Below are 11,385 nucleotides of genomic sequence, written 5' to 3' on the forward strand. Positions count from 1 at the left end.
CTCCACTGTTAAAACCCGGATCCTTTTTTGTTGTTGTTGTTGCTGCTGGTAGCCAGAGATTGGTTTTTCAACCCTTTCTGTGCTGCTTTTTTCTGGCACTTTGGCAGACTATGATTAGGTGTAACAGTGTTCATTTTTTAACCTGTTCTGTGCTGGGGTTTTTGGCGCTTTGGCAGACTATGTCAGTGCTGCGTGTTAGTTCCAGCGAAGGTATTATTCGTCATTTATTTCTGTTCTCTTTCCCCCCCAAAAAAGCGCAGCAGCTTTGGGGCATTCCCCCCCCAAAGCAAAGCAACTTTTGCACACACCCCAAAAAAACCTCCAAAACTTTGGTCAGCAGCTCCCCCAAAAAAGCTCAGCAACTCTGGGCACTTTGTGATAAATAAGGGGTTTTTGGTTTGGTTTGGTTAAATAATTAGTTTTTGGTTTATTAAATACAGTTATATATTACAATTATACCTTTTTGTTATTTAAACTATAAATATCGCGAAATTGTGGTTTTTTTCCTCAAAGTGACACACCACCCGAGTTATGCTCGGCTTTTTGGCGAATTTTGACACACCAAGCTCAAAAGGTTGCCCATCACTGGTATAGTGTATGGAGGGTAGTTCTGTTTTGTGAGCAGTTGTGCTTCTGCAACAACTTAGTTGGACATTCAACCAAATGGTTGGCATCAGAGCTGGCTCAATACATTTTGCTCTTCCTCCCCGTCCACCACTATCCCAAGTCAAGGTGTGCCTCATCTTTTCCTCTGGGTGGTGGGGAAGTTTGGGCCCACTGGGGGCATCTTGGCCAACAACTCCCCATCTCTACCCTACAAACACAAAAAACCTGGAGCTGCCACCGTCCAAACTAGTAATACTCACCATGTTTGGGACAGCTGTTTTTGGAGACAACTGCCACCTGAAATTGTCTTTCCATATATATTTGTATATATTCCCCATTTTCCTTTCCCAACCAAAAACAAGAGATCTGGCAAACTTGCCTTCTCTGTTTGCAGTGCCAGTGTTTTCCCTGGCAGCTGTCTCTGTAATTTTCTATCTTTAGTTTTGGATTTCAAGCCGTGGTTGGGCTGTTTATCCATCAATAGCCCTAGATTCCTGGAGGGAGGAGGTTGAAACTAGGAAGCATAAATTATCCAGACAAGACAAGGCAGGCACACCGTAACCAACCCACTTGCCAGTGTTGAGAAGAGGATCCTACTCCTGGCAGGCACTAAGTAAATAACAGGCTTTGACTTGGAGCTTCATTTCCACTGCTGATCTCAATAGCTCTCATAATTAACAGACGAACTCACTGACCTCAGTGGCTCCTTGTCAGGCTGAAATGTGAGTCATGCCCAGCCTGTGCACTGTGAAATCCTGTGCACACTTCCCTGGGAGTAGGTCCACAGTGCAACTCAACTTCTGAGGGGGTGCATATAGAATCGTACCGAAAATCATTTAAGCTGCAGCTATCAGAAGTTTGGAAAACGTCGGTTTATAGCGATAGCGTCTGGAAATAGCGTGGAGATGAAAATACAGATTGTGGAGACCTTGAAGTCCAATCTTCAGTTACTGGGGCAGTAACACAAGAACAGGCATCCCCAAACTGTGGCCCTCCAGATGTTTTGGCCTACAACTCCCATGATCCCTAGCTAACAGGACCAGTGGTCGGGGAAGATGGGAATTGTAGTCCAAAACATCTGGAGGGCCAAAGTTTGGGGATGCCTGCACAAGAAGATGGCTCCCCCATTTGCTTGAATGTATAGGGGGATGTACACAGAAAGATAGAGCTGCCTCTTACATTAATCAGGGAGGCCCATTTGTAACAAATCAGTGCCACCCTGGACTCATTTGGAAGGATGGGAAACAAATTTTGCAAATAATCATCAAATAATAATATGTATTGGGGCATGCATGAGACTCAGGTAGCTTGTTCCTTTGAAAATCTTGTTACTTTTATAGTTACTGTGTGATATATTATTTCTTTGTAGAAAAGACTGAGGAAATCTGAATCTCAATTCCTGCTGTGTATGCAGGGATGCACATCAGGGATCTCAATTCCTATTGAAATCTGGCTGTCTCTAAGCCTCAGTTCTTTTACCTGTGAAATGGGAAGGACAAAGTTCATTAGCCCTTTTCCCACTGGTAACTGCTAATTGTATGAGCAAGGCCCACTTGTTTTGTGACATTCCATCAAAGCATGCTTGCTTGTTCTGTTTCTCCCCCTTTATGTCTTTGAATATGAGGATTGAAGTACAGTACAATTATTTCACCTGCTGTTAGCAGCAGTGTTGGGGCTAAAGGGGCACAAAAAGGACGGCTCTGCTGCCACCAGGCACTCCTGACATCAGGAAAAGGGAAATGGGTAAGCATTGGGCTCTCTGCTGGCACCTGGGCCTTGGCACATGTCCAACTGGACCGCTGACACTGGGGCTAACTAGCATTAACAATAGTGAACCTGGCTAATTTGAAAGAAGACATTTTCAAGGCAGAGCTTTCTACAGTATTGCTATCTACCAGTAGATGGTGCCATCTCCTGGAAATTGGATGAAAGTGCAATGACCATTGTATATGAAGGTAGAATCCACAAGTCAATTAAGGGGATCGTGCAGATCCCTTTTAAAAATAGAATAAAATTAAGCACTCATCCTGATTTGCTTGCACAAAATTTATGTGGAGGTTAGACGATGCCAACTCTATTTGGCATTCATCCTGATCTGCTTCTGGGTTCTACCATCAGTAATTTACCTTACACTTTTTAGTGCATTGCCTTGTCACTCCCCTAACTGCAAATAAGTCCTTTTTAAAAAGTGGATTGGTTGCACCAGAGTGCTTTAATTCTGCTTTAATTGGAGAAACTGACATTGTCAGCATGCAACTGAATCGCACCTGCAAAACACTGAACACAGTCCCTTTCCTCTCATAACTGGCCTGCCAACCATAATTGAAAACTTATCGCTTTCTCCCTCCTGCTTTTGGCTTCCTGCTTTTGACTTCTGGAGCTTGTCTTCACTCATATTTCTTTTATGACTGAAGTTTCCCAAGCAAAAGCATTAGCAATCAGAATAAGTGTTGCAAGATCTGAACTCTTAAATAGAAACAAAACACCTTGAAGGAGCTCACTGCCTTTGCTTGTGAATTAACCTACAGTACATGCAGGGAGCGGCCTTCACGCCCCACAGCCGGGCGATGTTCCTCCGGCCTCATGAGGAACCTCTTCAGTAGGCCTGGTGTGTCTGGGCCCAACTCCTAGGCCAGGTTGGAAAGGGCCTTGCAAGGAGCGGCCTTCACGCCCCACAGCCGGGCGATGTTCCTCTGGCCTCATGAGGAGCCTCTTTCTAGGGCTGGTGTGTCTGGGCCCAACCCCTAGGCCAGGTGGAAAGGGCCTTGCAGGGAGCGGCCTTCACACTCACAGCCACGGGGCTTTATATCATACCACATGATATGGCAGCCATTTTTTGCCATCCACCATGGCAGCCATTTTGTGTTTTGCTATGTCCTCATTGGTAGCCAATTGGTAGACTGGCACATGTAGCACTTTCTCAAAAATGGTCTGGTTCCACATAAGGCAGCTTCCTCTGTTCTTATCATATGAAACACCCCACTTTGTATATTAATAGGAGCACAGGATGTTCTGCATTTATATCCACAAGAGCGGGGGGGGGGGATCTCATGAGCGATATGTTCAAACGTGTTTTCACTGTGTCGCTTGTTCCTGAACCTTTTCTTCCTTCTAAATGCCCTGAAGATCCATTGCACACCTTGACTTGCATGAAACCTCCTCTCTCTTATTTGCTCAGTGAACCAGACTGGGGGAAGGAGGAATGAAGGAAAACAGAAATCCGGCCTGAAAACGGAGGTCCCTGTCAAGAGAATGGCCAAAATCTCCTCAGGTGAGGATGAAACGGGAGGCAGGGAAAAGCAAACAGCCCCTGAAAACATCCCCACACTCTGGAAGAACTTGTCGGCAAAACCCTTGCATGGAGATGGAGGAAAGCTGTGCAGAAGATACTTTCTATGGAGAGGAATCCTATGCAGTGGAGATGGAGGAAAGCCATCTAGAAGACCTTCATATTCGAGACGAATCCTGCATAGTGGAGATAGAAGAAAGCCATCTAGAAGACCTTCGTATTCGAGAAGAATCCTGCGTAGTGGAGATGGAGGAAAGCTGTGCGGAAGATCTATTCATTCGAGAGGAATAGGGGGTCTCCAAACGGCTCTCAGCACCACCGCTAACCAACTACAGCTCCCAGAATCCTTTTGGGGGAAGATTTCAAGGTACCATATGGCTTTTAAGTGGATGTTGTGAATTTAAGTTCAGCTGTCATGCGTTCTCCATCCACTGGATGTCAGGATTTCCAAACAAAAATTTCCAAAAAAAACCCAACAACCTCCAAAACAAACCCACACTCCTTTCCTTTCTTCTCCTTTCTTTGACTGAAGTGTCTTAGAAAGCAATTTTAAATCATGGATGCCTTGGTTCCGAAAATGGTGTTGCCTGTGTTGGTGTGAGTGATGGGGTCCCATGGCACAAATTTCATGTGGTCCCAGTGCAAAGGAAAAGAGCTAAGATCTTCGCCCTTACTATAATGTCCAAACAAGTTGTGACAGCCAAGAAGAATGATAGGTTTGTAAGGAGTCTTCAATAATTTTGCCAAGGAAATTCTGATTGTTCAGGGCCTAATGCTATTAGCCTCTCTTGTAAATGGAGGGGCAGCGGGCCCGAGGACATCGTGGCGGCGGCAGCCACCTTGTGCTTCTGGGGCTGGCAGCGTTGGCAGCTACCCTGCTTGGCTGGAGAGGACGGGAGGGTCGGGCAGGCGAGAGGGGGTGGCCGGGCGGGCGAGGGCGAGGCAAGGCACGGCCGCAGTCACGACAGCTCCGAGGCGTTGTTGCATATCAGCATAATATTTCAACCATGTTGTGGGTTCAAGCCCCACCTTAGGAAAAAATTCCTGCATTGCAGGGGGTTGGACTAGATGACCCTTGTGGTCCCGTCCGACTACAATTCTATGATTCTATTTATTTGAAAGAGTCATCCCCCCATGTTGATGGGCTTTCTATGTGGGGCTTATCTGCCCCCCCCCGTATTTTATTAAGGATGGAAGAGGGAGGGAAGGAAGAAATAGAGAGAGGGATAACTCACATTTGTGGGTGCCTCTGGGTGACGCTGTGATGCTGGAACTCTGCAGCAAGAGGAAGATACCGGTACGCCTGTACAGGAGCCTTGTAAGCAGCTTTCTCTCTGCTTGATTTACAGCAGGCACGTCCAACAGGTAGATTGTGATCTACCAGTAGATCACTGGATGTCTGTGGTAGATCACTGGTAGGTCACTGGCACCCCTAAAAAAAGCTCACCCAAAATTTTCCTCCTCCCTAAAAAAAGTTGAACTATGACCTGAAGCCCTAAAGAAAAATGGGCCTCCCTCCCTCCTAAAAGAAGCTCAACAAGTTTGACCTAAACCCCCCAAAACAGGGCTTCCCTTCCTTAAAAAAACTCAACAGCTTTGACCTGAACCCCCCACAAGGGGGTAGATCACTCCCAGTTTTAAACTCTGTGAGTAGATCAGAGTCTCTTGGGAGGTGGCCACCCCTGATATACAGTATACAGATGCAGGAGGAGGGGCAGATTGGAACACCACTGCTTTTTATAAACCTCACTGTGTCTACACAGGGCCCCCCTTTCTTATTCACTTCCTTTTAGCCTTGCAGAGCCACCTTAGTCAAATTGAATCCTCTGCACCCTCATTAAATCGCCAATAGAACTCTTAATGTGATTCCAACAATAGGGTGAAGTGGTCAGCTATCGAATATTGCCTGGGGATATCAGCTCCATTGTATTAACTGCTTAACTATTGGTAGCCACTTTGCTTTATTTATTTGATGTGTTTTTGTTACAGCTGTGCCCCCCCCCCCAGCAAGCGGAGACTTAGCTGCTCTTGCTAAAGCAAAGCCCTTTCCACTTCAGTTTTTGGAGGGGAAAAGTGCTGGTTATGGTCTGTAAAATACATTAATTTTTTGCTTCTAGGGGGGGCAGATGCCCCCTCCTGCCCCCCCTGCCTACGCCCATGACCAGTAGTGGTCTTAATTCTTGTAGTGAGATGGCCGGCAAGATCCACCTTTACTTGTATCGATGTATCAGTATACAATGTTCTGATAAGAAATAATATACAGCGATCTATATTTGTCTTCCCCAATTTCTGCCACAATGCGTGTCTCGGAATCGTATCAAAAGCTGATTTTAGATCAATAAAAGCAACATACAGTTTTTGCTTCAAATTATGGATGTATTTACATAGCAGAAAGTTCATCACAAAGCACTGGTCCAATGTGGATTTCCCTCTTTGGAAACCTGCCTGGGCTTCAGATATCACCTTATTTGTATCTGCCCATTTTTCCAGTCTCCCAAGGAGGAGTCTGGCATATAATTTAGAGGCTACATCTAGCAAACTAATAGATCTATAATTAGCGGGAATTTTCTTATCACCCTTTTTATATATTGGGGCAATTATGCTCAGCTTCCACCCTTCCGGTATGCGACCTGAGCTGTTAATATATGAGAACAGTTTTGCAAAAATGGGTGGCCAGAAATCCAATCTTATCTTATAAATCTCCGCTGGGATCATGTCTTCTCCTGGGGCTTTATTGGCTAGTTGGCTTATGATTAGCCTCTTAATCTGGTTGGGCATGACGTCTGGCCATTCTGGCAGTTCTGATAACTGAATGTGGTCAACTTGTGAGGGTGAGACGGTTCGGGGGGCCATATATTCCTGTAAAATATGTAACCCAATCCTTTCCTTGGACTGATGCTTCTAGCGAGTAGCCCAGCCCATTTGTACCTTGGAAGACCAGATGCCCAAATTTCCGTGAATACTTTTGAAGTGCTGCGTCTCCCAATGCTTTCCACTGTTGCTCATAATATATTTGTTTCTTGCTTATCAGTAGTAATTTATAATCATAACGTAATTGGGCTACCTCAGCTTGTATAACAAGATTGTGCTTATCATGTTTTAACTTCAATTTTCTGAGTTCCCTAGATAAGCTTTTTTTACTATTCTGACACTCCTTATCAAACCAGGTATGTCTTTTAAACTTTTTGTTTTTTGTCATACTAGTTGTGGTCATCAATGGGCGCATTCTGTTAATTATGTTCTCATACAGACCAATTACGTTTCCTGTTTCTAAGAACAATTCCCCCTTTAATGAAACAAATTCATGGGAATCCAGGATCTGAATCGTTTTTTCTTGGACCTGTGCATTCCATTTTCACCTCTTATTTCCAAGTATCAGATATTCCGTTTCATCCAATAATTTAGGAAAAGCAGGGGAAACGAATGATATCAGAGATAACTCAAGTGGGAAGTGGTCACTTTCAGCTCTGGGAATTATCCTAAAGGTGTCTCAGTTGTTGTAGGGGAAATGGTTGGTCGTGCCTGACCCTACAATGCTGCTGCTGCGCGGGGAATTCCGCTAAAGGAATTCTGGGGCTGGCCATGCTTTCGTCCGTACCCCCTACAAGGGGCTAGGGCCACGGAAGAGCCCCTGGGAGCAGTTGATGAGAGGAGAGTCTCTGACCCCTCGTCTCCATTCTCTCCTCAATTTCTATTCCTCACCCTGACTTCCACAGGCGTGCGGATGTCAGATAGTCGTAACCAATGCCTAAGCAACCACTCACATTTTGTATTTGAAATAAAGTTGTGGCCAAAATAATGCCAAAAACCTCAAACTTAAATTTCTGTGTGAAGTGTGATTTATTGGGGAGTGTTTTGGAGACCTCTACACGCAAAAGCGATTTTAAATCACGGACACCTTGGTTCTGAAAATGGTGTTGCCTGTATTGGTGTGACTGATGGGGTCCCATGGCACAAATTCCATGTGGTCCCAGTGCAAAGGAAAAGAGCTAAGATCTTGTCCCTTACAAGTTGTGACAGCCAAGAAGAATGATAGGTTTGTAAGGAGTCTTCAATAATTTTGCCAAGGAAATTCTGATTGTTCAGGGCCTAATGCTATTAGCCTCTCTTGTAAATGGAGATCCTTTATGAAATGCATGCAGGACCATCAAGAAAATCTGTACTGAGATACACCCATCACCATTTTTACTCCTGGAACTGCTCTGAATCTGACTTCAGGAAGAACGTGTTTGAACTGCACAGTGTCCTGGAATAGACACTCTGCATTCGGAAAGAAGGGAACTGAGTTCCCTCCCATTTCCCACTTTCCTGGTGTTCCAAAGGACCAGTACCCTGGAGTTATGATTTGTCTTGCTGTCAGGATTCTAACTGGACTGTAACTGACCTAAGAATTCTGCAGAGCAGTTGCTGCTGTTGCCGGCTGCTCAGGTGAACGTCGTCAGCCAGTGGCCAGCAGCTGAGTCTTTTTGAGGCTCAGTAGCACCTAGCAATTACCTGCTCTATTCCTGGCCCGCTAGACTCTAGCTGAGGAACACATTTCACGTAAGTTTAGGGATTAAACATTCCTCACTATGCCATCAGGTGTGTTTCTGCTCTGTGGGAAAGGATAGCTGCAGTAGGAGATAGCAAAACAGCGAAATCATGAGCAGATTCCCATCCACAACAGGTTGCCAAGGTTAGGGCCATTTTCACAGGAACAATGCAACAGTATATTCAATCAGGAGCAGTGTGCTGGAAGAAAGTATGTGTGTCGGCTTCTCTGGATCAGATGTCTATACCTAACCAGGGGGTGGGAGAGAGCAGGGGAACTCTTTCTTTTGCTGCTTCTTTCTGACCAGGAGGGAGGATGTCCTTGAATTACTAGGCATGCTTGTTATTCCCTCCCTCACTGTATGTTGTCTTCTCTTTTGTTTCCAGGATGTCTGCCAAAGTCTCCCTGGGTCCTCTATTCTCCAAAACCCCCCTGCGGGTGAGAGAAGGCTCCCTGGTGGGGAGATTGCTGAGCGTAGTTTCTTGCCTCCAGTTCTGTGGGTTCCTGATGAGTATTTTGGCCTGCATTCTGTGCATTGCAACCACAGCCAGTGTCAACTGGAGAGTGTGGCGTGGAGAGAAAGGCTCTGGAAACGTCTGGATTGGACTCTGGAATGTCTGTTTTTGGAGAAACCCTTCTGATGACGGACAGTCTTTTTGGCATTGTGAAGGTCTCACTGAGCGATATCCAACCCTCCCAAGGGAAATTTTTATTGCTCAGGACTTGATGCCATTAGCTTCCATTATGAGTTCAGCCGCTCTAGTATTAATATCATTTGCCTTGTGCAATGTTGTCGAGCCCGGAAAACACGAGGATTTCCTCTTAACCTTTTTTAGGCTTGCAGCATTCCTGAACATACCTGCAGGGATCCTTGTCCTGATTTCTGTGATATGGAACATGTATTCTGTCTTGCAGAATCGGAAAATTGACTTCCCAGAAACTTTTCAATTGCCTCCAATTCCTACCGAGCAGCATATTGGACCTTCTATTTATCTTGGCTATATCGCTGCGGGTTTCCAGCTGCTGAGTGCAGCTTTGGTTGGGATGGAGAGATTTTGCATCAGGACCACCACAACAGATCCATATAGAATAGAAATTACAGCGGTGATTACCCCAAGAAATTCGGTAAAAAGTCTAACTACTTGTTCAAAGTGTGGTTCTCAGCTGGATCTAGTAATTCAGGAGAAATCCTCCGCAGTTGAGATACAGGAAAGCCAGGCAGAAGATCTTGACACTCGAAACCAATCCTGCATAGTGGATATACACGAAAGCCAGTCAGAATATCTTGACACTCGAAACAAATCCTGCATCGTGGATATACCGGAAAGCCAGGCAGAAGATCTTGACATTCAAAACGAATCCTGCATCGTGGATATACAGGAAAGCCAGGCAGAAGATCTTGACTCTCGAAACGAATTCTGCATCGTGGATATACCGGAAAGCCAGTCAGAAGATCTTGACATTCAAAATGAATCCTGCATCGTGGATATACAGGAAAGCCAGGCAGAAGATCTTGACACTCGAACCGAATCCTGCATCGTGGATATACCAGAAAACCATCTACAAGATCTTGACATTCGAAACGTATCCTGCGTCGTGGATATAGAGGAAAGCTGTGCATCTCCAAGCCCACCTGAAGTTCCAAAACATACTATTATACATGTGACTCCCTGCAACATGGAATAGCATCAGATCCAGATCCACACAGATCGCTCCCCCCCACAAACACACACCATTGGGGTGTGGGTGGGTGGGTGTAGAGATCTGCGTGGACCTGGATCTGATAGTTTACTATTCCCTGTTGCAGGGAGTCACATGGAGGCCTCTTTTATGTGTTTTCTAGCATTTGTGTCCTTGTTCCCATTAGCTTCCTCCTCTTCTGGATATCTTTCCTGTGTCTACTCATAGATTTACATTTTTTATCAGCTCTTTCATTTCCTAAGCAACCACTCACATTTTGTATTTTAAATAAAGTATTTTAAATAAAGTTGTGGCCAAAATTAGGCCAAAAACCTCAAACTTACATTTCTGTGTGAAGTGTGATTTATTGGGGGGTGTTTTGGAGACCTCTAGACTCAAAAGCGATTTTAAATCATGGACACCTTGGTTCTGAAAATGGTGTTTCACTCCTTGCATTTATTTAATCTATGGTTGATTCATCACCAGGGGGCTTGCAATTCCTGGGAACTCACTCCTTGCATTTATTTAATATTTGAAGATGCCTTCTTGCTCCAGCTCTGGGTTTTTTGTGTTTTTATTCTTTATACAAGAAAAAATCGCAAACCCACGGGGTCACAATTTCACGCAAAATCTGATGTTATCCAGTTCACTCAAAAATGGTATCCAAACATTGCAAATATTCCCCTTCAAGGTTTGCTGGTGAGAAAAAAATGGTTTGTTATCATAGACCCCCAAAAATTAACCCTTGGTGTCTTAACACGCGGGGAATTAAAAAAAAAAAAACCTTAACCCATGAGGTCACAGTTTCACGAAAAATCTGACGTCATCCATTTCACTCAAAAATGGTGCCAAACAGTTGCAAATTCTCCCCTACAGGTTTGGCGCTGGAAACAGAAGGATTTTTATCACAGGCAAAAAAAAAAAAAAAACCATTGGTGTATTAATGCGCAGGAAAACATTTTTTTGAAAAAATCCCTAACCTTCACAATTTCACCCAAAATCTGATCCAATTCACTCAAAAATGGTGCCAAATTCTCCACTGCATGGTTTGGTGGTGCAAAAGGCACGTTTTATCATAGGCCCCCCAAAATCAGCCCTTGACGCCTTAACCCACAGAAAAACATTTTTTAGAAAAAATCCCTAACCTTCACAATTTCACCAAAAATCTGATGTTACCCAATTCACTCAAAAAATACTGCCAAAGTGTTGCAAATTCTTCACTGCAAGGTTTAGCGGTGGAAACAGGAGGGGTTTTTTTATCATAGGCCAAAAAAAATCA

The 11,385-nt window shown here is 44.6% G+C and overlaps 1 protein-coding gene across 1 annotated transcript; it reads left to right on the forward strand.

Moving 5' to 3' along the window:
* Positions 1-3,858: 3,858 nt before the first annotated feature.
* Positions 3,859-10,419, forward strand: LOC148686725 (uncharacterized). Its single transcript, XM_088664343.1, has 2 exons — positions 3,859-3,983; positions 8,813-10,419. Exons 1-2 carry the CDS (start codon positions 3,859-3,861, stop codon positions 10,110-10,112), a joined length of 1,425 nt encoding a protein of 474 aa, XP_088520469.1. The 3' UTR covers positions 10,113-10,419.
* Positions 10,420-11,385: the final 966 nt, after the last annotated feature.

The sequence above is a fragment of the Zootoca vivipara genome, chromosome 2 (genome assembly GCF_965207765.1).
Source record: "Zootoca vivipara chromosome 2, rZooViv2.hap1.1, whole genome shotgun sequence".
Lineage (NCBI taxonomy): Eukaryota > Metazoa > Chordata > Lepidosauria > Squamata > Lacertidae > Zootoca > Zootoca vivipara.